General features: G+C 43.0%; 2 protein-coding genes and 1 pseudogene across 2 annotated transcripts in view; 1 reads left to right on the forward strand and 2 right to left on the reverse strand.

Moving 5' to 3' along the window:
- Positions 1 to 2,133: 2,133 nt before the first annotated feature.
- On the reverse strand, positions 2,134 to 9,199 carry LOC134457336 (guanylate-binding protein 1-like; annotated as a pseudogene).
- Positions 9,200 to 12,827: 3,628 nt separating this feature from the next.
- LOC134457487 (E3 ubiquitin-protein ligase UBR1-like) lies at positions 12,828 to 18,819 on the reverse strand. The gene is made up of 5 exons (XM_063209495.1): positions 18,787 to 18,819; positions 18,188 to 18,255; positions 17,080 to 17,158; positions 16,437 to 16,591; positions 12,828 to 12,918 (listed from the first exon to the last, which is right to left on the reverse strand). The coding sequence occupies exons 1-5, from the start codon at positions 18,811 to 18,813 to the stop codon at positions 12,828 to 12,830; spliced, it is 420 nt and encodes a 139-aa protein (XP_063065565.1). The 5' UTR covers positions 18,814 to 18,819.
- A 3,796-nt stretch (positions 18,820 to 22,615) lies between these two features.
- Positions 22,616 to 26,378, forward strand: part of LOC134457337 (sodium-dependent lysophosphatidylcholine symporter 1) — a 45,206-nt gene continuing 41,443 nt past the window's right edge. Inside the window, exons 1-3 of the mRNA XM_063209306.1 lie at positions 22,616 to 22,738; positions 23,035 to 23,154; positions 25,645 to 25,769. Coding sequence (XP_063065376.1) covers positions 22,661 to 22,738; positions 23,035 to 23,154; positions 25,645 to 25,769 — 323 coding nt within the window. The 5' untranslated portion in view covers positions 22,616 to 22,660. The remainder of the gene's footprint in view (positions 22,739 to 23,034; positions 23,155 to 25,644; positions 25,770 to 26,378) is intronic.

Genomic DNA, 26,378 nt, shown 5'->3' on the forward strand with positions numbered 1-26,378 from the left:
GTCTGTTGTGATGTGGACTTTGCTCTCTCCACGAGTATCATGGTGTGTCACCCTGATGGAGACAACTCGGTCAACAAAACAACAGCTGACTATGTCCACCGTGACCCACTATGTCCTTTGAGGAAAGAAGTTGAATGCATGCAGTTTGTCTGTCTGTCTCTCTGTCTCTGTCTCTGTCTCTCTCTCTCTCTCTCTCTCTCTCTCTCTCTCTCTCTCTCTCTCTCTCTCTCTCTCTCTCTCTCTCTCTCCTCTCTATCTATCTAAGTTAAAGGGACACTATGCATCTTTTTCCTTTGAGGCTTTTAAAAATATATATATTTGAAAATTCATACTGACAAATATTCAGTGGCCCAGACTTGTCCCATGGCATCATGGCTGTCTTGATCTTGTTTCACAACAATTCACAATACAGACAATAATCATTTACAGAAATTGAAAAGTGATAAATAATTGCAATAATCATTTTTAAAAAATAATAATTATTATCATGAGTACAGATAATTGAGCCGTACGTAGACATATGAGAAAAAATTACTTTTAAGATCTGTAGTTTCCTTGATTACACGACTAGAATTGGCAGACCCAGGCTGCTATCTGACAGGCGCCAGAATTTGATTTGCAGCAGTAAGAGCAAAAGGTGTTGCCGTCCCATTTGGTCATATGTCTTGGCAACCCCCATTGTTAGTGGCTGCCTATTTTATTGCATCACCTGGCTATCTCCCTGATAAGCCAGGATAAACATATTGGTTTATTGCTACTTGTTAACAGGTCCGGAGATTTTTCCTAGAAGAAAAAGTTTCCTAGAAAGTGGTAGGCTGGCTGTTACATTACATTACATTACATTGCATTTGGCAGACGGTTAATAACCAAAGCGACTTTCAAAAGAGGACATAATCAAGCCAACATCACAAGCAAATACAAAGTGCACAGGAGATATACAGAACAACACGTGCAGTTGCAAAGAGGGGTTAATTTTTATATATAGAGTAAATAACAAGTACACACACACACAAACTAAACTAAACATCATGTCAGGAGTCTGCCCTGGGCCTAGGCCAGCTCAAGTATTAGTCTAGTAGATGCTCTCGAAAGAGGAAGGTCTTTAGTTGTTTCTTGAAGGCTGCAAGAGATGTGCTTAGTCTTGCTGCCTCTGGGAGACCGTTCCACCACTTGGGTACCACAACGGAGAACAATCTTGACTGGGAGTACCTAGAGCGACTGGATGGCAGAGCCAGGCGGCTTGTGCTGGATGAGCGTAGTTCTCTTCCAGTAACATAAGGCGTTAGTAGGTCCTTCAGATAAGCTGGGGCCGTTCCTGTGATGGTTTTGGCCAGGTAGGATGGAGGAAGGCTCCTTTTACCTTGATTCTTTACAAAAAGATTTAGGTCTTTTGTTCCTGCAGCAATCAAACTTTTTAACAATAGCTGCTGATTATTTTAATGATCTGATTTTTTGTGTTTTCTATGGACTGTTATCTATTTTCTCTTATTTCTTATGTTTTGTACAAGTATCACTGTTATACTAATTTATGTCACTGTCTTATTAATATGTTGTATGGATGGCCATGTAGCAAATAATTTCACCTTTGGGGCATCTTTCGTGTGTGTGTGTGTGTGTGTGTGTGTGTGTGTGTGTGTGTGTGTGTGTGTGTGTGTGTGTGTGTGTGTGTGTGTGTTTGTGTATACGTGTGTGTGTGTGTGTGTGTGTGTGTGTGTTTGTGTATACAACACGCTACCCTATCAGGACTTTAACCCTAATGTCCACCAGAAGATACATTTTATTACTTTATAAGGAGCATAATAAAATGTTTTTTCCCAAATACCCAAATAATTTGAGTGTCAACCATTGACATTTTTCTTTCCCACAAATGGTCAACGTATCCCAGTAGAGACAGTTCAAAGAAAAATCCAAAAGATTTATGCTATTTGGGTTCAAATAAGATCACTCCTAACATTGTATGATTTTTTGTAACAAAAGGGTTAACCGTGTGTGTGTGTGTGTGTGTGTGTGTGTGTGTGTGTGTGTGTGTGTGTGTGTGTGAGAGAGAGAGAGAGAGAGAGAGAGAGAGAGAGAGAGAGAGAGAAAGAGAGAGAGAGAGAGAGAGAGAGAGAGAGAGAGAGAGAGAGAGAGAGAGACAAAGGGTCTAGAAAATGACGTACCAAATGATGTACCAAAAAGAAATCAAGATATTGAATAGAACAACAAAACAACAAAGACCTAACTCAAAAGTGGGCATCAGTGATGGAGCCAAAACTGGCACTTACAGCTATGGCGTAGATAGGCTTTTTCTGAGTGTACACCAACAGCGACCTACACTACCTGAGCGATGGAAGTCATTATTTCTCTATGAAGGGTAGACGAATAAAACGACCAAAGAGTATTTGCCAGAATCAAAGTGACATGAGCGACCAGAGTAAATTTCAGCGATTAATATAATATTAGCTAATATTATGGTAATGAGCTATGACATGGTTCAGCGAGAACCAACTGGAATATTAATATCTCTGACTGTCCCAGGTTGACAAGCAAGGCAGACCTGTTATGTGATTAGCTAAATCAAACATGTCAATGTCACGTCCAGAGCAAATGAAGCAAGTTTGTGGCGAAACCTTTTTACTGAAATATTTTTTGTTGTAAACATGTGCCTTTATAGAGTGTTTCAGAGCTTATTTTTTCTATCTATATGAGATTAATTAAATTATTATTTTTTAAAATCAGTAATTCATTCGATTATTTTTTTTCACGGCCTAACTGCGCTACACTTCTCTGCTTCAACGTACTCTCACGTTTACACCAAATCAGTATCCACTGCCACAACTCACTCTCCCCTCTAGATGCCAAGCCATAATCATGCCCCCTATTACCCAATTATTAACCCTATTAGTCAAATATACCACAATAGAAATTGTCCACTTTGGACCAGAAGGAGTACGGGACTTCCCAGATCACCCCACTCCACCCTCACCTCTAGAAACCAAAAAAGCTCTTGATTCCTGAGCCCACTCTGGACCAGAAGGAGGGCTTTGGTGGAGGCTTCTCTGCCTCTCGCTGGTCTCTCCTCAGCCTGCTGATCTCCTCCTGCAGCTCCTGAGTGCGTCTCTCGAACCCACGCTCCATACTCTGTTTTTGATCCTGCATTAAAATGCACACATGCACAGAGTACATTCAATTCAACCAAGTTCGCTAACTGGTTATCAATGATGATTTTGAGAAACGGGGTAATACGACTTTCATGGATGAACAAGACTTTCATGATGAATCTTTGCATATATGAAAATAGGGAAAGCTACGTGAGCATACCCCAATGCATTTGGGTCATTCCACGTCAAATCAACAGGAGCCCGCGCACTTAAGTTTCAAAAAATTCTGAAAATATTACCAAGTGCACCCATGGTACTTCAGAGAAACACTGTAAATTTATTTGAATGTAAGATGTATACTCTCCGTGTTACAGCCAATTTTACTGGGGGAGGGGGGTGCCCATTTTGTTCACACTCTTTTTTTTGTCAAAGTTCACAAGCCCATAGCTCAAGAACTAAACCATGTAGGAAGCTCAAATTTGGCATGCTGGTACATAGAGCGGATTCGTTTGTTGCAAAACTGTCAGTTTTGGTCTGCATGATCCTGCAATGTCATAGCATTCCTTCAAAGATGATACAAATTCTACTGGAGGTTTTGGCTGTGCTCTGTTTAGGCCTTCAGAAGACATATTTGTGCCCAACATAGCCTCATGATTTTCCCCCCTTGTAGATACAATCCCAATCTGGAGATCTGAAAATGACACCCAAAATTACTTGTCAGACTTGTGTGGTCTTCTGTTCAAACACTGATAGGGTTTCCTTTCTATTTATTGCTTTTTATGAGAGTGTTTCTACTTATCTCTACCAGGGGGAAAAAATCAAGAACCCATATTGGGTACAAATATGTCTTCTGAAGGCCTAAACAGAGCACATCCAAAAACTGCAATAACATTTTTATCCCCTTTGAGGGAATGCTATGACGATGCGCAGGCTCCTGTTGAATTGACATGGAATGACCCATTTAGGTGTATCAATACATTCATAAATGGGTAGGACCGACCATCATGGGTAAGCAGTTAGGGCATCAGACTTGTAGCCCAAAGGATGCTGGTTCAACTCGAGACCCACCACATTGGTGGGGAGGAGTAATTAACCAGTGCTCTCTCCCAACCTCCTCCATGACTGAGGTACCCTGAGCATGGTACCGCCTGTCCACACTGCTCCCTCGGGGCCCCCTTGCAAGCGTGAGGTATAAATGCAATTTTGATGTGTGCACTTGCGTGCTGTGTCACAATGACAATGGAGTTGGAGTTTCCCAGGTGGGCTTTCTTTCACTTCATTCTCCGGTATTCACACGCATTCTCGTAATATATGTATATCTCATTTAACATGAAATTCAGTGCATGCATATGCACTTTTTCACATGAAGTCAGTCGTAATACATGTGAATACATGTACCTTGAGTTTAGCTTCGAGGAGACGCTGCAGCTCCTCCTGGTTCCTCCTCCTCTCCACCTCCCTCTTCCTCTCCAGCTGCCGGACGTGCTCCTCATTGCTCTCCTTCAGGTCCTGTAGAGCACACTCCTGCATACGGGTGCGCTCACGCAAGAGACGCTGCTGCTGCTCCGCCTCCTCTCGCCTCACAGCCTCCTCTAGGGGGAGGAAGAGGAAGAGAGGAGAGGAGGATGAGAGGTGAGGAAGAGGAGAGGAGGAAGACAAGAGTGGGGAGAGAAGAGGATGAGGAGAGGAGAGGAGAGGACAGAGAGAAATAAGAGAAAACAAGCGGACGAGGGAGGAATGTTGAGAGGCGAGAGAGAAGGAGTGGATCAGAAATAGTAGAGTATCATTTATTAATCCTGAGAGGAAATTAATGTGTCCAACATACATAAATGAGCGGCGCCCAGATGGGCAGTGACCAGAGAATACTTGTATTCTTAAACGCAATTTTGTTGTCAAACTCGTAAAAGCTCTTGATTGTCTTGATTCTTGATAAATACAGCTTAAAAAAGATATTACACACATCATTATACATATATTAACCATGATAGCTCACTCTTACAGTACATACAGTACATTCAGCCCAGGTCAGAATCTCTCTCTCTCTCTCTCTCTCTCTCTCTCTCTCTCTCTCTCTCTCTCTCTCTCTCTCTCTCCTCTCTCTCTCTCTCTCTCTCTCTCTCTCTCTCTCTCTCTCTCTCTCTCTCTCTCTCTCTCTCTCTCTCTCTCTCTCACACACACACACACCGTTGGTGATAAGAAGTGTAACTGATTTATCACATGTGTCAAAAAGGGACAGAAAAAAAAGAGAAGAAACAGGTGGGAGTGACAATATGTCAATATGAACATTGTGATACAGCATTTCTCCACAAGGTGGGGTTATAGATAGATTTGTCTTTGCAGAAATTTGTTCTGTGTATCTGATCTCGATAGACAAATACACTCATGGTGAAGGGGGACAGTATGACACAGCAGAGCTTGAAGTTCCTCTCACCTGCCGCCCTCCTCTCAGCCTCAGTCAGGCTCCTGTCAGCATTGCGGATAGTCTTGCCCATCACATGCTTCTGTTCTAGATACTCAGTCAGGACCTCCTCACCCTGGCAACATGCAAAAACACATACGGAAAACAACTATACAACCTTTCCAACAACCTCTTCAACTCAATCAACATTCAGTATATCATTAAAAGTGGTCTCTGTCACTACAACTACGTATGTGTCTATGTTTTTCCCGAGATGGAGCCGCATAAACAAGGCATTCCAACTCACCATGACTCCCTTGCCTGTCTTTGATCTGTACAGCACAACACTGTGGTCCCTTTCAGAGCAGAAGTCGTTGTAGCCCCCCGACTTCATGTAGGAGCCGTTGCTCAGTCCGTTCTCCAGAGAGGCAAACACCTGAGGGATGATGACTTTCCAGCACACCTTACGAGACTCCTTCACGTTCCTCTTAAACAGCTCCCCATACTGCTCCTCTATGCTATCCTGAGAGGAAGAGACAACAGGATCACACCACTTCACACCAATATTTATTAAGCTTTTATTATGCAATAGTCGATGGAGCTGCATGAACTATGAACTGAACTGGATCCCAAGTTTTCAGAAAACACATGATACTAACTTGGACAAGTAGGAAGAGCCTTCCTGACAGACGACATACCCTATTCCAATAATCTATTGTTTGATGTTACACATAGCTCTATATACTTTTCTTTTTTATATATATAAATCCTTCAGTCCTACAGTAAATCCATCATTCTGTTGGGTTGTCCTTGAAGTCCTAATTTGGACTGAACTGATGCCACTGCTAAACGTTGCACACCTCCTGACGTCAAATACTACAATGTCATCAAGGTATTCGTAATATGTCTCCAAAGATCACAGGCGGGGTTTGTGTTGGATTATGCCATGGGATGATTCTATAAACACATATAAACCTGTGGGTTACAGAGTATTGATAAAAGGTCTACTTTAGTGTCCAGAGACAACCAAGCTTAATTTAGGGCATCAATCAGTTTTCGAGAAGGCCTCTAAAGGGCTCTAGTAAATGCCTCCACTCTTAAATATGTAATTCTTTGGGAAACAAGCAAACATTTCTTTCTACAATTACAGTGGCGACTGTCTGCACCTTCAGCTGTTTCTGATGCTGGCAGTCCTGGTCATTGAAGGATGCATTGATGAAGATGCTGATGGCCTGTTTCTCTACCGAGGTGTGGACCATCGACAGCGCCTCCTGTGTCTCTGTGGGGAACTGCACTTTCTGGGTCATCTTTTCCTGGTAGAACTTCAGAGCCTCGTCCATCGCGCGGCCGTTCTGGATCTTTGCCAGCGACTCCACAGCGCTCTCCAGACACGGCACCTTCCCACCTGCACATACGTCTCTGCCAGGCAGCCCAGCACTGGAGGACAACAGAGGTGGATCAATGGATAATGGAAGGAAATGGTTTCCTCAACTCATCTGTGATGCTTAAAACTGGTTTGGGTAGTCAGACTGCAGACAGGTACAGTATATGGCAGTGACCAAGTTACTCACTTCTACCGGTCAGCCCCCTGCCCTCTCTCATGGTCTTGACTTGGGTCTGCTTGTGGATGTAGGTGCAAAACTCCTGAGCCTGCTGCACGAAGCTGTGCTCCAGGTCAGCATCCGTCAGCTCCTCCATGCGTCTCATCTTCGCACCGCTGGCCGGGCGCTCCATGACAAAGCAGCGCCGCACGGCAAAGAACTCTTTCAGGCTTTGACGTACCTTGTTATGGTTCACCACCTCAGGGGTGGAGCCTGTTTCAAATGAAGACACAGTAAGGACCATAGACGTGTGAAGAAAAAACGTTGTGTGTTTCTGTGTGTGTGTGTGTGTGTGTGTGTGTGTGTGTGTGTGTGTGTGTGTGTGTGTGTGTGTGTGTGTGTGTGTGTGTGTGTGTGTTTACCTTCTTTCCGCTTCAGGGAATTCTCCAAGTACTCATCAGCAGTGATGGTTTTGCCGTTCAGCACCAGCTCCAGGGTGAAGTCTCTGACTGTCCACACGAAGGAGGGGAAGATGCGCATGAGCTCAGTGTTCTTGCTGTGGTCTGTGGACTTCACCCTGATGTGCTCCGTCAGTTGTGTCACAAACCTGTAGAGGGAGCTGTTGAGGAGAAGACATCTGACGGCCAGGGAAGCGATAATTGCGTGCGTGCGTGCGTGTTTTAGTGAGTAACTGTCTGTGTACATAGGGCGGTGGTGGCTCAGTTGGTAGGGGAGCCTGTTCGGCAACCATATGGTTGCAAGTTCAAGCCCTGCTCTGCCTGATTCCATCAATGTGTCCTTAAGCAAGATACTTAACCCCAAATTGCTCCTGGTACCCTGCATGGCTGCCACTGCCACTGGTGTATGAATGGGTGAATGTGAGGCATACAATATGAAGTGCTTTGAATGCATGAAGGAATGAAAAGGCGCTATATAAATGCAGTCAATTTACCGTGTGTGTGTGTGTGTGTGTGTGTGTGTGTGTGTGTGTGTGTGTGTGTGTGTGTGTGTGTGTGCGTGTGTGCAAGGATAGGATGTATGTGTGGAAGGATACTGTAGTTTCTCCAAGGAGACATTATCAATGGTTCCCAAACTGTTATAGACCAGAGTGCTGCTGAGCAGAACAGCCAGACAGAAGATCCACGTGTCATGTTTGTCATTACCCTGGAAACATAGTTGACAAGCAAAATCTGTAGAATAAGTTTTAGATGCCCTTGACGACATACGTAGACATACACTAGATTATATCAACATGAAGATATAGTACATGCAGAAAAACAAACGCACTCATGAATGCACGAACAAATGCACACCCTGTCAAGAGACACGCTGTCATACATGTGCCATAATGACTCACCTTTTCCACATCTCCCAGTCCCTCTGTGTCCAGCAGCACCAGGGTGTGTCCTAGTCGGAGGGAGAAATATCAATCTCTCTGAATGGACCAAGATGTACTGTGTGTGTGTGTGTGTGTGTGTGTGTGTGTGTGTGTGTGTGTGTGTGTGTGTGTGTGTGTGTGTGTGTGTGTGTGTGTGTGTGTGTGTGTGTGTGTGTGTGTGTGTGTGTGTTTAGGCTACCCACCATCTTTAAAGGGATGAGGGACACACCACATCCAGATGCCTTTGGTCTTGGACTCGATGGTGCTATCCAGAGCAAAGCCTAAGATGGAGGGAATTATTACTGTGTAATATGGCTTATTTTTGTTGTCATTCGTACTAACAATAATAATAATACTGTATGCTAGTGTTTAAAAGTGATAGAATCTTTTGGCAGCTCGATGGAGGAGCAAGTAAAAGAGTTTTACATTTGACTCCCTACTGTAGGTTTGCCTATTTGGCCAGCGAAGCCGTTTTATTTGGACAGCGAATTCAATCACAGATGTTAGTATTGGCCCGCTGTGAATTTGTGTTTGTCTCTAACTCTACAAAACTTACTGGGTAGTATACACATGTAAAGGAACAATGGTAATCCATCTTGATTCCATACATACCTCTTTGTTTTTCGGCCAGCCGGTTCATGAGGTAGGACTTCCCGGTGCGATAGAGCCCCACCACAGCAACCACCACCACTGGCTGCTGGATCTGCTCAAGGATCTTCAGTGCCCCCTGCTGGACAGTCATTCGCCCGTCATGCCCCGTGTCAATCAGACACATCGGCTCCTTCATGTTCACAGTGGCTGCAGTCACACACACACACAGACCCAAACACACACAAAAACACACATATTAACACATTAATTCAATAATATACACAGCTGAATGTCTGTCACATATCAAAAACAGAAACTAATGCTATGGAATAGCAATACCAATAAATATTCAGACTTCAGACTAGTTTTTTTTAAACATGCATAAGCTTTGTTCATTTTTTTTTAAATACGTAGGGCCATGGGTGCTGCTAGGGGGGGATTTTACAGATTCTAAGGGCCCAAGCACTGACAGCACTGACAGGGGCTCTTAAGGGGGCCCAAAATTCACATTTTTCATAGGGCCCAACATTTTCTGGTGGCGCCCCTGCTTAGGGCCTTCTACATGTACAGTACATTATGCCGTATGCGTGAGAATCTTATAGAGCTTGAAAGTCCCGCCCCTTAGTTACTCATTTCACGAACCTAAGCTGACCATCTAACAACATGGTAGCGAGTAAATATCTTCTGATCTCAGTCATTATATGCGCTGGGCTACAAATATGCTGTTTAAGAGGCTAGATAAAGATTATTCATGCAGAAGTATCAATGTTTTGTTCCGAGGCCGTCTGCATGAAAAATGTGAAGAAACACAGCTTGATGCTAAAACCTTTGGGGGTTCGTACGAAAAATTAAACAAAAATATCAGAAACAACATATGAGTGATTCTCTAATTCGCCTACACTTTTAAGTCCGTGGATTTTATTTGGCAATTCCATTAACTATTAACTGCATCCAATGATGTTTTGGACATTAGAAAACATTTATCTTTCATATAATACAGAAAGTGTAGACATAGCATTATTTCCCTCAGCAAGAATGAATATTTAATACTGGTTTTGGGCGTTTTCATGCCGTCCTGTTTTCAAAATGTCAGATTCAGTCTTCATATTAGCATGTAAAGAACCTTGTTTTGTCCGAGACAATTGCAAATGTTGATTCACATTAATCATCACAATATGACAAAACTGTCAGAAAGACCACTGTCCTTTCCATTATACATGAAATTTGCCATTTTGTGTGTGTCCACGAAAACTGTGTTAACCGTGTCACGGTCTGAAACCTCCTCCATAAATCAGTAATGGTTTGGTCTTAGGCCATACGAATAACATCACGTGATGTCATAACCTCTTTGGCAGGATACGGGAAGACTTTTTGGTACATTTTGAGCTCCATCCTTCCATAATTTAATCCATTCTTTTTCATGTTCTCATAGCGGGAAAATTGCCTGTCAACAGTGTTATCAACATATTCATAAGAATCTGAATTAGAAATCACATGTAGAAAAACACAGATAAAGCATACAGATACATGAATTGATTAAGGTGTTGTGGTGGAACTTCTGAGGTCCTCAGTTAGCACAACACCATAAAATGGCTGAAATGTCAACGGTGTTACCGTCAATGGTGTTACAATTAAGTATGACAGTCAGGGTTGCCAGATGAGGCTGATGATTTCCAGCCCAAAAATAATCAAAATCCGCCCTAAAAACCCGCCCAATTCTATTGATTTATATGGCAGTGGGAAGGTTTTTCTGATAGATGCCATTTTTACCCGCACACGGCCATCCTAAGCAGCCCAATTGGGCGGGAACCAGCCCAATCTGGCAACAATGATGACAGTTGAGGAGGAGTATGTTTTTGCCAATTTATATCCATATTGACAGACAAACAAACAAAATAATTTGTGTTCTAGGGAGATGGGTTTGTCTGCTCTGTTTTTTTCTCCTAAAAAAGTGCCGACTTGTTCCCCTGCACTGTTGACCGTAACACAGTTGAGTTACACCGTTGACTGTTTTGAAAGTGTTTTTGTGCTATTGATCCCTTATGTGTTGGAAAAATCCTATGAACATACACTAGAGATTATCTCTGGAGAAGGAAGTCTTGTGTAAGGAGGGTGACTATATTCAAATCAGACGTTACAGGGATTTATGATGAAAAATGTGTCAGTCTGTATCACATTTGGTACGTTTACATGAGGCATTTAAATCCGATTTAACTCGCTTTAAATCTCATTAAAACTTAATTCCACTTTAAAAACATCATGTAAACACTTACCGAACAGGATTTAAGTTTATTCCGATTTAAACTTAAGTCCGATTAAAGTGGGTGGTTTATTCCCCTTTTAATTCCGATTAAACACGTTCCTCTGTCATGTAACCTTTTAATCAGAATTACAATAAATCCGGTCGTTCCACGCATGCTCGTTGACCACACGATGGCGCCAATAGCCCGTGCTCTTTGTCAGTGAGAAAAAGATGGCGGCACTTCCTGTTGATTTTCACATGAAAGTTTTGCTTAATTTAAAGTCCCTAAGCGACTATAAATGTTGTGGCTTCCATATATTGATGTAAAAGTGCCCCACGAAGTAATTAAGCACAACAAAGTTACTCCACATCACCCTTTCACCAGTTCGTTTTTCTAAGATAGGTGGGTGCTAACTAGCATTTGAAAGAACCAGACCCAAAGGGGATTTTACCAGCCTTGAGTCCACTGAGGGAATTCATTTTCGGGCTGAAGATTAGCTTGTGTCCCAGTAGTTCCCCGGAGGTTTGGCGACCACGCCCCCACGCCTTATTTGGCTCACTCAGCACGTGCGTCCTCAGTCCAATCGCAATGCTTTATTTTCCCCAGACGTTTAATCGCATTTAAGTGAAATTGCCATGTATACACGTCGCAAAATAACTCTTAATCCGATCTACTTAAATCCGATTCAAAAACATCATGTACACGTAGCAAGTGACTCATAAAATCCTACTTATGAAGCTCAACAATCACATTTTCTATATCAGTTGCACAGATTAATGACAACATTACTGCTAAGGGACATAAGCACTTTCAAACATATATTGTTTCAACTCTGTAGTATTTTTATATATGTTTGAAATGACATAGTATTTGTCCATAACACTGTTGACAAAATAATTAAGCAAATGTTCGCTTTCATTAGAGTATTTATCAAATGATTTAAGATTAAGCTTGGCAATTTGTTTGTTTGGAAACTTAAATATATACACTATGTAAACATCTAGGTCATTTAGTTGAAAAAAAATACTGATAATTGACATTTTGCTTTTGCTAAAAGCGTAGGGAAATTGTAGAATCACTCATATATGGAGCTCGTGGCACAGCTCGGAGGGGATCGAAATATCATTTTAACACCGCCATTGGATTACATGCTACGATTTTCGGCTAAAATCGCTGTTGAGGTCCCATGAAATCGGGGGAAGTGACGTCACTTTCAAGCTCTATTGTTACATACACCACTCCTATCTGAGCCCCTTGTCACAGTGCAGCACTTAGTGTATAACACAATGAGATCAGGGGGGTATACCAGGCTTAGTACAACTACAAGAAGTGGTAAACCTGCTAATAGACATACCTGCAGGCATCATTTAGTTAAGGAAATGAGGACTCCAGACTAATCTATTAAATTATTTACCTCTACCTCAAGGTTACATGTACTGTAAATAAATTTGGTGTACTACTGAACCAGCTTCTTAGTATACCCACCAGTACACTGTGTGTTTCTCTTAGGCTACCATGGCTACTTCAAGTATTTTACCTCTGCTCTGTATCGGTGTAGTCAGTGTTAGGTTGCTGAGATCTGAAACATCATGTATGTTACTGTGAGTGGAGCCAGCCCACTGAAAGGTGTGTTGTAGTGGAGCCTACCTCCTCTACCAGACGGCTCAGGCTGCTGATGACCAGGCACCTGTGCAGACGGATATACAATTAGTTATTTGATATCATCATCATTTATAAGGTGACTACAAAGCTCATATATCCCTCGTCTTTGGGTCCTCGTCGACCCGTTTTCAACTTTGACTGTGTAAATTAACCCCATATGTTTAATTCAGTTACATCAAGCCTTTTTCAATGTAGTGACAGCTTTGGGGAAGAAGCTGTTCTTCATTCCATTGGTTCTGGCTGGTAATGACTTGTAGCACCTGCCAGAGGGCAACAGTGTGAGGAGATGGAAGCCAGGGTGTGAGGGGTATTTAATGATACTCCTGGCTCTACTTAGGCAGCGGGAGTTGTAAATCGTAGCTATAGGAGGCAGGGGACAGCTTCTGATTTTTTGTGCTGTTTTGGTCATCCTCTTCAGTCTCTTCCTGTCAGCCTCAGAGCAGCTTGAGTGCCACTCTGACACTGCATATAGGTCAGCAGCCAGGCGGAACGGTAAAAGGTCACCAGCAAGCTTGAGTCTAGATTTTTTTAGTACTGGAAGTGCAATCGCTGCTGGGCCTTTTTTTTACCAGAGCTGAGGTGTTTATTGACCAGAGATCAGCAGAGTATAGAGCAATCATTACAGCCAAAACTGAAATAAGAAATTAACTGGTAGGTAAAATTGATTTTGAGATCTAGGGGCAGCATGACATCATAAGAATGCGTATAAAAGTTTTGACTTTTCCGTGTCATTTTGACTTTTTTTGTACGTCATTTCATCTTACGGATTAATTTATTCTGGGCATAGTTTAGCATGCTTTCCTTCAATAATGCCACCACACTCTCGATTAAAAGGTGCCAAACATAAACAAAAACTGTGTAAAATTGAAAGAAAAATGTCTGCACACTTAAATCCCCTTTGTGTTATTTTTAATGATAGGCCCAGCTTTGCCTATCATTAAAAAGAACACAAAGAGGATTTAAGTGTGCAGATCTTTTTGTCAAATTTGCAGATGACACAACAGTGGTGGGGCTGATAACTGAGGGAAAGGAGGCCTACAGGGATGAGGTCCTGAAACTTGGAGAGTGGTGTGCATCCAACAACCTGGCCCTGAACATCTCCAAGACGAAGGAGCTCATCCTGGACTTCCGGCAGAACAAAGATGCTCCTGCCCCCCTGTACATCAATGGTGAACGTGTAGAGCAAGTGAGCTCATTTAAATTCCTAGGTGTACACATCTCCGCTGATCTCTCCTGGTCGACTAACACCTCGGCTCTGGTAAAAAAGGCCCAGCAGCGATTGTACTTCCTCAGAGTACTTAAGAACCTTTTAAGAACTTTTACCGTTCCACCATAGAGAGCCTGCTGACCTACGCAGTGTCAGTGTGGCACTCAAGTTGCACTGAGGCTGACAGGAAGAGACTGCAGAGGGTGACCAAAACAGCGCAAAAAATCATAGGCTGCCCCCTGCCTCCCATACCCACCATCTACAACTCACGCTGCGTAAGTAGAGCCAGGAGTATCATTAAAGATCCCACACATCCTGGCTTTCATCTCTTTACACTGTTGCCCTCTGGCAGGCGCTACAAGGCATTGCCAGCCAGAACCAATAGGATGAAGAACAGCTTCTTCCCCAAAGCTGTTACAATAATGAACTCACACTTAAGCTTACTGGACAATGTTCATCTATAAAGGACTGTGCACTTCGTAGGGAAGCTACAATCTCAGTATACTTTGTATAATGACAATAAAGGCTTTCTATTCTATTCTATTCTATTCTATTCTATTCTATTCTATTCTATTCTATTCTATTCTATTCTTTTTCTTTCTTATAATTAGGCTACTAAAAGTATTTTGACTATTGTTTGACAGGCAAAAAAGACAAAATGAGTCTGAGTCTTCTGAGTCTAATCTTACGTAGCTTTCATGTGGATCCTTCAAATTCTTTATTTGGTTCATGCTCAACGTTGTGTTGTCGGCTGTTCAAATAATATAGCCAAACAGCCGTGGCTGAAGCATGGACCTCATACAGCATCGGTAGTGCTGAGCTATCGGTCTGGACCTTCGCCCGAACTGGAGGGTGGCGGGTTTGAGACCTGAGTGGCGAAATAGCACAGATCACCTCAGTTACGTACAATGATGCAACACTCCACCATGTGCATGACATTCTATGCGTACATCAACTGGGTGGTTTAGGATTGACCAGGGGCGTAGCAGCAAATTGTCGGGCCCTATGCACAATAAGCTCCAATGGACCCCTGCAGCCATATAGCTACATAAACTGGACTGTGCATGGGGCCCCCTATTTATGGGGACCTGGTGACTCAGTCACACTTTACCCACTTGTACACCACCCCTGGGAATGACCATCCTTCCAGTAATGTTTCTGAAGGTGAAACCCGAAGTCCAGTTATGAGTCATTATGATAACACAGCACACCCCTGGACATACAGTACTGCAGATAACAACGTTATTAGCCTAGCCCAGTGAATTCCAACAGCCCAACAGACATTCCAGGGAAGTAGTGCGCGGGGACGGTACCATCCTCAGGAATTGTGTTTAAAGTTCAGTGGCATTGATTCATGGGTTTGGTAAAGGGGTGAGATACTTTCAGAATTGTGTGTCAAGTACCAGAAATTGCATGCAAGCAATGGAGAAAAAAACTGTAACACAGCCAAAGCCATGTTGATTTCTTTGTTTTTTGACACTCTTGTTATAAAGGCATGTGGATCTCTCTGTGGGGCCTTGTTTTCTTTCCTTTCCAGACCATGCCCTTCTCCCCATCACCATGGCTACACATGCTCCCTATGACTACAACATTCTCCCCTATGTAACAGATGCCAAGTTGCAGAGTTCGGCGGAGAGCATTAGCAAACCTCCCTCGCAAAGGCTCATACAGCATACCCCCCATGCCCAAACTGGAGTGTGGACTGGTAGATCTCGGGTTCGAGCCCCGAATGACAAACCAGCGCAGATCACCTCAGTCACATCTATAGTAATGCAACATTTCACCGTGCATGCCATTCTATGCGTACATCCAATGGGTATCTGTGGTTTAGAAATGAGCAGCAGGGGCATAGCAAAGTGTACACCCTATCAGCTCCAATGGACGCCCCCGACATATATCTACATAAATTGGACTGTGTAGACCCCTTCATACATGGGGACCTGATGACTGAGTCACACTTTATCTTAATGAACCATAACTGAACTTTCGGTATCACCTTCAGAAACATTGCTGGAAGGATTCCAAAGGGCGTTGTGCAGGGGGTACAACAGCTCTGGGAAAAAACATCCTTCCTGTAATGTTTCTGAAGGTGAAACCGAAAGTCCAGTAACAGCCCAACAGACATTCCAGGGGAGCAGTGTGCAGGGGCAGTACCATCCTCAGGCTGTCTTAGTCATCATTTCATGCCACTGCTTCACACACACACACACACACAAACACACACACACACACACACACACACACACACACACACACACACACACACACACACACACACACACACACACACACACACACACACACACACACACACACACACAATGCTGCCAACTCACCTGATGCCTCTGCTCCTGATATTTGCTTGTGTAGGGGGGGTCTCCCTGGCTGCGGCACCAGAGCCTGCAGGGGCGTGTTTGGAACAGTAGGGGGCGCGTTTCCACACCTCCACTTCCCCACAGCTACAGGCAGTGCCGCCGTTGGACTCACGTTTCTGAGACACACAGGCAGTGTGTCAGTGTTTTCAAGGCAGTGCACTGCACTCAAGGCCTAGCTAGTTTGTCATGCTACCTCATTAAATCACTACAAAGCTAATGATACACAGGGTAACTTAAAGTGATACTGTCCCATTTTTGGACTGTCCTATTTTTGGTACTTTCGAATACAAATCTGAAGGCGATGATACTAGCACCTTTTTGTGAAATGTTTCACAAAAAGGTGCAAGTATCATCGCCTAGCCTAGTAAACTAACGCCACCCGCTGGCATCCAGTCTCACATTTAGGCTGGTTTATCAGGCTAATCATCGCCTTCAGATTTGTATTCGAAAGTGCGGGTCTCCTCTGCCAAACCCTACTCACAGGAGGATAGCACCCGAGCTCCATCATCTCAGTCATAAGACATTTCATCATTTGCTATACTGTACATGGTATGGTACACACTGCATACAAAAGCTCATTTGGAATTTTTGGATACCCTGATACCTTAATCGTATGAGTCCAGTGAACGCTGTTCTGGAAACAGTCCTCGCACATCACACAGCAGTTGTCCATAACACAGTCCCTTTAACACAACCACAGAGAAAGGGCGAGAGGAGAGAGAGAGAGAGAGAGAGAGAGAGAGAGAGAGAGAGAGAGAGAGAGAGAGAGAGAGAGAGAGAGAGAGAGAGAGAGAGAGAATAATTGTAATTGTGTTTAATAAAAAAATAAAACACATATTGCAGAAATGTCAAAAAACACATATTCCCTAATGCTGACAATGCTGACTGAAGTGATGCAGTACTGCATGTTCTATGTTCTCATGATGATAGCAGTGGCCCGTAGTGGAAGGTTGGGGGGTGTAGGTAGTAGTTAGATTAATTCTAAGGGTCTGGCACTGATTAGGGCCCTTACAAGGATATAACAGTATGCCTAGTATGTATGTATATTGTGCAGTATATTTGGGCAATCATGGGTTAGCGGTTAGGACGTCAGACTTGTATCCCAAACGTTGCCCTTTTGACTCCCGACCTGCCAGGTTGGTGGAGGGAGTAATTACCCAGTGCTCTCCTCCATCTTCCTCCATGACTGATATACCCTGAGCATGGTACTGTCCCGCCGCACTGCTCCCTTGGGGTGCCATTGGGGCGGACCCTCTGTAGATGTGAGGCATATATGCAATTCAATTGTGAGCAGTGAGCACTGTGTGCTATGAGGTGCTGTCTCCCAATGACAATGTCATGTTATAATTACAGTAGCCTGGCTCTCACCAGACCAGTGTAGTTCTGCCGGGGGGCTCTGTGCGCTATACACACACACACATCTGGTCCGACAAGATTGGGAAGTTCTCTGGCCAGGAATTTGGAGACGTGCATTGGGGAGTCATGCGACAACTGTATTATAGACACTACCATATACTGAGAACTGGTTTTGAAGGAATTTGTTGGTGGCAAGGACGGAAAAGGGTAGATGGAAGTCATGCCTTCTGAAAGCGAATCCAATGCCTACTCTCCCAGACCTAGAGGAGCGCGTCAATCTGAAATGTCACAGGGCTAAACCTTTCTGGCAGAGCCCCGTAATGATACAGTGTGGTCGTATGAGATGTGCGGCTCACCTGCATGAGTAGATGGTGTCTCCTGCCTTGGACACATTTCTGCATCGTGGTGGCTGCCTCGGCCAACTCTATAGCCCAAACACACACACACACACACACACACACACACACACACCAAACTCTCTCAGAAAACATGTACATACACACAGACACGCGCCCGCACACACACAGGCACACACAGGCGCACGCACACACACACACACACACCAAACTCTCTCAGAAAACATGTACATACACACAGACACGCGCCCGCACACACACAGGCACACACAGGCGCACACGCACCCACACTCGCACCCACACCCACACTCGCACACACACACACACACACACACACACACACACACACACACACACACACACACACACACACACACACACACACACACACCAAACTCTCTCAGAAAAAATATGTGCACGCATGCACACACACAATCAGAAAAAAAATGATACCACAAAAGATACAGGCAATGGTTTAAGATTAAGTACTGTATATGAAACTGGCTTTAGACTGAACTCCAATTGGGTAAATTGACTTTGTTACCTTAGAAATGGAAGACAGTAGGGAAATGTATGTCAGGATTACAAATAAAACTCACCATTGCTGTTGAATTGGTGTTTTTCATTCGAGGCAGAGCTGACAGTAGCCTGGCTAGACGTCCGACCCTCTCTACTTCTTTTCATTTGTAGGTGATGTAAGGAGTAGAAGATGGGCGTGCTCGTCAGGCTAAGCTGATGGCGTCTGTTGCACTTTGTTCATAGCAATGTAAAGAGAAAGTGAAACACACCTGTCCAGGTGTGCGTTGATGTGTCAACACTGCAGGTAAAGATAAAGAGTACTTGCTGTGTTTGGCCACAGTATGAGCCTGCACACTGTACGCTACTGACCTGTGTACGGCATGAGACACGGACCAGACAGAGTTAGTAGCTGCTGTATATTCTGTAGCCCTTTGGTGCAGATGTGACTGCAGATGATCCAACTCACTGTTTGCTGAAAAAACCCTTAACTACATATTAACAACACTGCTTTGACAATACAGAGTTTCAAGTAACAGATTAACACGTGGTCCAAAAAAGGAAGGGAAAAGTAGAGGCACTCTGAGGTTTGCGAAAAATATAAAAGAATATAATATAAAATATAATTTAACACATGGTCCATTTTGGTATCAAAATGTTTATAATAGAGGGTCTAATATGGGTTAAAGAGACACATGCAACACATCTGCATTTTAAAGCAAATATTAGTAATGCTGACATCTAAGCCATTTTATTTGTGTGGACTATGCTGTGTGTGTGCGTGTGTGTGCGTGCGCGCGCGGTGTGTGTGTGTGTGTGTGTGTGTGTGTGTGTGTGTGTGTGTGTGTGTGTGTGTGTGTGTGTGTGTGTGTGTGTGTGTGTGTGTGTGTGTGTGTGTGCGTGCGTGTGCGTGTGCGCGTGTGCGTGTGCGTGTGCGTGTACCATTCATCTTGGGGTAAGAAATATCTCTATTATCAGAGTGATATGCCTAGTATAGAATAGAATAGTAGATTTCAAGATTCCAAAAATCAAGGTGAGTGTAATTAAAAAGATAAACTCACAGAGGGGGGTGACACTAACTCCACCATAAGTGTGGTAACACTTTATTTTAAGGATACATCTATTAGCACTAATACATACAATGTGCCTGTATAAGTAACTTCTAAGGCATGTACAAAGCAAAATCAAACATTTGTTAGGCATGTATTCGCAAATGTCTTGTTCATGCACAATAAGGGATTTATTACCAATTTAACCTTAGTAAGGACCTAGTAGGCCTTAGCGTTTGCTTAGTACATGCCTTACAAGTTACTTATGCAGGTGTTACCGAAATTGTTATAGCAGGCAGTTCCAGGCGTCAGAGGAAATTATATATTTGTGAAACTACATCAGAACACAAGAGGGCAGAAAAGAACAGTCTTTATACATGACTCCTGAAGAAACAAGAACAGCACCACCCCTTGTCGAATAGTGGTATTACAGCAAACAGAGAATGCCAAGTACCAACAGACCGCATCATCACAAACCTAGTGACACAATGTACCGTACATGTATATAGATAAGATAAGATAAAGCTTTATTGTCTGTAACACATGAAACAGAAACTTACCTTTTGCATGGCTCCAGTCCTTCTCACAGACATTAGACAATACTTGACAAAACAGGACATTACAAGACAAGACAATACATGTATGTTGAGGCTGGTCATATTTCATCTTTTGTTGAGTAGGGCTACAGCTGAGGGGATGAAGGACATTTTATATTTGAGTGCTAATGGAACATTGAAGCGTCAACCTGATGGAAGCAGTTGGAAGGAGTGATGGAGGGGGTGAGAGGGGTCCTCTGTGATCATTTCAGCTTTCCTGATTACTGCACCAATGTACAGATGCCACACTCTTAAAAAGGTTGGGTTAAAGATCATCGAAAAATACACACTGGGTTACACATTTTAACCCTGTTTGTTGGGTTAAGTTGGGTTATGAAATTAACACAGCAGATGGGTTGAAACAACTTAATTGCAGGGTTGAACTTACCAAATGTTTGGGTGGCAAAAATAACCCAGCCTTTTTAAGAGTGCACCCTACCTCAAGTAAACCCTTCCTCCATTTGTATGGGTTTGATATAAGGGTAACATTTTACACACTTCAACAGGCAAAACTAATCCCCTAGGAGGATGTACAAACGTGTTACAATATTGTCAAAAGACTTTTGGTAGCCCATTGAGTTCTTTGCATAAACTCACTCACACCACTTATAGGGATATATTTCAGAATGAGCCAGTCTTCATGCTCAGCACGGTGTTTACAACTCAGTCTCTTGCCATCATGATGTTTACAACTCATGATTACTACACACAGTAATGGCAGTAAGGATGAGTCGCAATCCATGCATGCAGCCTATGCTGACATCTGTGGTCGACAGAGAAAATGGCTCCCAGAAGCCAAGCATCCTCAGGATCTTTCAACCCAACTGACTCAAAACAACTAGTAATGACTGCTATTGAGATCAATTGTACTGTTTACAGGCATACTAGAGAGCCAAATGACAGCTAAAATTCCACTTGGGAGGGAACACAGATAGCCATATCTTGTGTTTATTGTTAAGTAGTTTTTACACTTTGCATATCCTATTTCCCCATTTTATTTTTTAAATGTGTTTTACATGTGTTGTGGTGTGATGTGTACTACAAGTACTACTGCAAAACATTGCACATACTGGGACGAATAAAATATACTACTGTAACTACTACTACTAATAAAAAAAACATACAAAGTGTTTTCTTTTCACGTGTGTGTAATGTGTCCACGGGAGCATAGCAGAAAATTCTGAGCCCCACACGCAAGTGCGCCACAGACCCCTCAATTAAAATCCAATTCCAGGCTCCTTATGGAGATCATATAATCATAGACTGATCAGGGATAAAAATCCAATGCCAGAATGGGAGGAGAAACACAAAAGTTTGATTGATTGATTGATTGATTGATTGATTTGTTTATTAGTGAAGAATGTGCAGTCTGAAAATAATTTTCTCCAATAATGTGGGGTAGTTTTTTGGGGAAGGACCTGCACCCCTGTCTCCAGTACTGCGGCAGCCATGGCCTAGTGGTTAAGGAGATTTTAGATCAGAGGGTTACAGGTTCGTATCCCACCCGTATCACTCCCTACCGCACTCCTTGAGCAAGGCACCCAACTCCATATTGCTCCAGGGACTGTAACCAATACCCTGTAAGTAACTAAGTTGCTTTGGATAACTAAGTGTAATGTAATGTAACTTAATTCTCTTCATCTAGTGTGGCTGTAAGTAGCAGAACATTCAGGCCGGACTTGAGGGATTATCAGACAATTCAACCTTTAGAATTAAAGCAACACTGACTGACTATTTCCCTACATCCAGACCTACAGGTCAGATAAATCAAATCTCATTCGAACAACGAAGAGACAATGCATTATTAGCCAAGTGCTACTTTTCACCCATTTTCATTCAAAAGACATAGGCCTATTGGAATAATCCCTATCCGAACACTCTCCATATTAACCCTTACAAAAATCTTGTTGTAGTCTACAGTATGGAAATCACATGGAAATTACATTCATGTTCCATATTTTGGATATGGAAACAATTCATAGGCCTACAAAACTAGCTCTTAATGCAGAGTGCAATATCTTTGTCTCTGTCCTGCAATTATCCTGTTATAGGCCTACAGGAACTGAGGGAGAGAGAGAGAGAGAGAGAGAGAGAGAGAGAGAGAGAGAGAGAGAGAGAGAGAGAGAGAGAGACTGTGTAGAAATGTAAACATGAGGACCAATTGCCAAATGTCCTTTTTTCAGGCATGATTCATTGCCAGGCCGAGAGGCAGAGAGAGAGGGAGAGAGGGCATCTGTTAAATGCCCCTCCTCCGTGGCGCACAAAACGTTCCGCGAAAAACTTTTCACAACACTTCGTTTAGTTGCAGCAAAATGACAGCAACGGAGTGTAAAACGACCAATACGACATGTGCTGCTACTACTGCACCGGGAGATGGACATCGCAAAGGGGTAGGGTATTGTTTTACTTTTAATTAACGCTATAGGCCTGTAGACAATTATGCTGGACTAGTCCGTTTTGAAACTATATTTCACGGCATAATTTACCAAGAAATAAAGTAGTCAGCGTTGCTCCGGACGAAGGACTAACATTTCACTTGAGGACAGAACAAAATGTGACAACCTAAACTTACTGACTTGGGGAATGTGAATTAAGAAGCCCTCTGGCGGAGACATCTCAGTTGAGATGAAATAGCATACTGCAACCAGACTGAATGTTTCGTAGCCTAATTATTATTTGTTTCCAGATTGCTCCTGGTATCCCCTTGTACAGAAAACTGTGCTATGCGGTTGGAGGGATGCCATACCAGATGACCGGTAACGCCAAGGGTTTCTTCATGCAGATCTTCTTACTAGATGTTGTGCAGGTTGGTGAGACATCATCACACCAGTTTCTGATCATGTCCCAGGGGCTTACGTAACAAACAGCTTTTGGGCCTCTTCGTTTGCCAACAACAGGAAAGGTACTGAAATTGAGTTCTGCAACCATCCTGCATGCGTTCTGCAACCATCCTGCGTGCGTTCTGCAACCATTCTTTAAAATCCACTGTTGCTACACGTGCATGCAACTAACTGTAGCCTATGAGGTCACGAGATAGGTCATAGACCTACATTTTATAGTGTTATTTCAACACTTGATAACACAGTGAAAAGTGTTAAGTAGAATGTTACACTCTTCTAGATTTGTTACTAGAGTGTATTTGTTACCATTCAGTGTTGATTCTTACTGAAAATGTTTTGTTGTTCTCTATTTGCTTTTGCATCAAATATTTGTATGGGTACTGTTGACATTTATAGGCTACTTTAATCATAAATGTATAGGCCTAAGACACAAATAAGACAATACATTAAAAAAGGCTTAGGCCTTTGTGATGAGGTGTCTTTCAGAAAATGATTCTGCGAGATGGTGAAATGTGTTTTCATTTTCAAATAAGTTTTCATTTGAGACATCAATAAAATTGTGCTCTTACAAATGATGTGGTGTAGTTCAGGACCACCACGGAATAGAACTTCTTTTTTGAGATGACAAGAATGTTTTAAAGACATGTTTTTTGTCAAAAAAGAGAACGGATGATACAGCATTCCACACCCACGTATTCACCATTTTAAGTGCTGAGCTTATGCCAGTATTAACAACACACTGCAGAGTTAAGTTACAGCAGTAGGCCTATCAGACTGACAGATGGAGGAACAATATACCACTCCGCAAAACACAACATGGCCAAGACCAACACCACAGTTCTGTTTTTACTTGGTTGCAGCTAGGTCCTTTTGAATGTATTTATATTGTTCTGATCGCAACCACCAGATCTGTGTGAATATATTGATGAGTTGATTGATTCACATTGTCCTAATAACACATTAGATGAAAGAGTAGAGCTCTGAGCAAAACAAATAATAAGTAAAAAAGAAATAAAAGCAATTGACTAAAACATTGAATTCATGAAAGTAAAATAAATTGCTGTGCTTCCTTTTTGTGGGACAGCTATGGTACAGTATTGGAGGAAAGGAACGCGCTAGCAATGGTCACTTTGTAGGTCATACTGTAGCTTCTGTTGTCTTCTGTTTAGCTCATTACTCCTCTCTGACTAGAGGAAGTGTGTGTGTGTGTGTGTGTGTGTGTGTGTGTGTGTGTGTGTGTGTGTGTGTGTGTGTGTGTGTATGTGTATGTGTATGTGTATGTACGTGTGTGTGTGTGTACTTATAATTTGAGTGCGTTCCAAGCCCTCCATTGTCCATTATTTCCTCTGACATGGATAAGCCCCGACTCACTGGTTTGGCACCACCAGAACACCATAGATGCAGTAGCATCACAACAATGTCCAGAAACATGCACGTACGCATGTGTGTAGCACGCATGCCCACATACAGTACACACATACTACACCATACATATGCGTATGGACGCACAAACACATTACATTACATTATATTGCATTTGGCAGACGCTTTATAACCAAAGCGACTTTCAAAAGAGGACATAATCAAGCCAACATCACAAGCAAATACAAAGTGCACAGGAGATATACAGAACAACAAGTGCAGTTGCAAAGAGGGGTTAGGTTTTTTTTTTTCATAAAGATTAAATAACGAGTACACACACAAACACACACACAGAAACTAAACTAAACTAAACTAAACATCATGTCAAGAGTCTGCCCTGGGGCAAGGCCAGCTTAAGTATCAGTCTAGTAGATTCTCTCGAAAGAGGAAGGTCTTCAGTTGTTTCTTGAAAGCTGCAAGAGATGTGCTTAGTCTTGCTGCCTCTAGGAGACCGTTCCACCACTTGGGTACCACAACGGAGAACAATCTTGACTGGGAGTACCTAGAGCGACTGGATGGCAGAGCCAAACACACACACACACACACACACACGCACGCACACACACACACACACACACACACACACACACACACACACACACACACACACACACACACACACACACACACACACACACACACACACACACACACAGAGAAGAGAGTGGAGGACACGTCTTGTTCACATTCACAACAACAAGCATCCCAGAGATTTCCCTTTCAAGGAACAGCCTCTCCAGAGAGAACATGTGGACTGTGTTAGGACTGTGGAGACCTTGATGTTGCTGTTTGGCCATTTAGTACAAGCATGTTTTCCAGTGTCATTTTGCTTTCTCGTGTGTGTGATTGGGTCTGTTTGAATTAGTCTGATGTGTGCGTGCATGTGTGTGTGTGTGTGTGTGTGTGTGTGTGTGTGTGTTGCGCTCACGTGTGTGTGTGCGCGCACGTGTGTGTGTGTGTGTGTATGTGCGCACATGTGTGTGTGTGTGTGTCTGTGTGTCTGTGTGTGTCTGTGTCTGTGTAATGCACTCCAGATGGCTCCATTCTACGTGTCGTTCATCCTCTTCCTGGGCCGTGCGTGGGATGCTGTCACTGACCCAATAGTGGGCTACATCGTCAGCAAGAGCGGACGCACACGCATCGGCAAACTCATCCCCTGGTGAGTAGTACCACACACATACACACACTCAACACACACACAACAACTGAAACATAACTTTGAACTCCTTGGATGTATGACTAGAATCAAGGGACTGAAAAGGCATTTTGGAGGAGGAAACATGGCATGTTCCTTTCTGTGCCATATAGCCCATCTTATGGGGACTATGGGGATATCTGCATAATCAATGGAATGCCATGTAGTGAAATGCAAGGCAAGGGAGAGAGAGGGAGAGAGAGAGAGAGAGAGAGAGAGAGAGAGAGAGAGAGAGAGAGAGAGAGAGAGAGAGAGAGAGAGAGAGAGAGAGAGAGAGAGAGAGAGAGAGAGAGAGAGAGAGAGAGAGGTCATTAACCCATTGATGCTGGATGTTGTGTTGCGTAACATTGACTTTTGGCGCCTGGAACTGCATGATACAACATTCAGACTCATGAGATTTGAGATAGTTTTATTAAAAATATTATTGGTATGTTAGAGAGCTGAATGAACACATTGATGAGGGTCTTGACGTTTAAACGCAACTCATTTCATTTTTTAAAGATATTTTTATGGGCTTTTTGGGCCTTTATTTCGGATAGGACAGTGAAGGTGCGACAGGAAGTGAGTGTGGAG

The sequence above is a fragment of the Engraulis encrasicolus genome, chromosome 10, assembly GCF_034702125.1.
Source record: "Engraulis encrasicolus isolate BLACKSEA-1 chromosome 10, IST_EnEncr_1.0, whole genome shotgun sequence".
Taxonomy (NCBI): Eukaryota; Metazoa; Chordata; class Actinopteri; order Clupeiformes; family Engraulidae; genus Engraulis; species Engraulis encrasicolus.

Coding starts and splice junctions, on each gene's coding strand:
- LOC134457487 (XM_063209495.1), bottom strand. CDS start 18,813: ATGAAAAACACCAATTCAACAGCAATG. Junction 18,256..18,786: donor ACACCAATTCAACAGCAATG/GTGAGTTTTATT, acceptor TTTGGGCTATAG/AGTTGGCCGAGGCAGCCACC. Junction 17,159..18,187: donor GACACCATCTACTCATGCAG/GTGAGCCGCACA, acceptor GTTGTGTTAAAG/GGACTGTGTTATGGACAACT.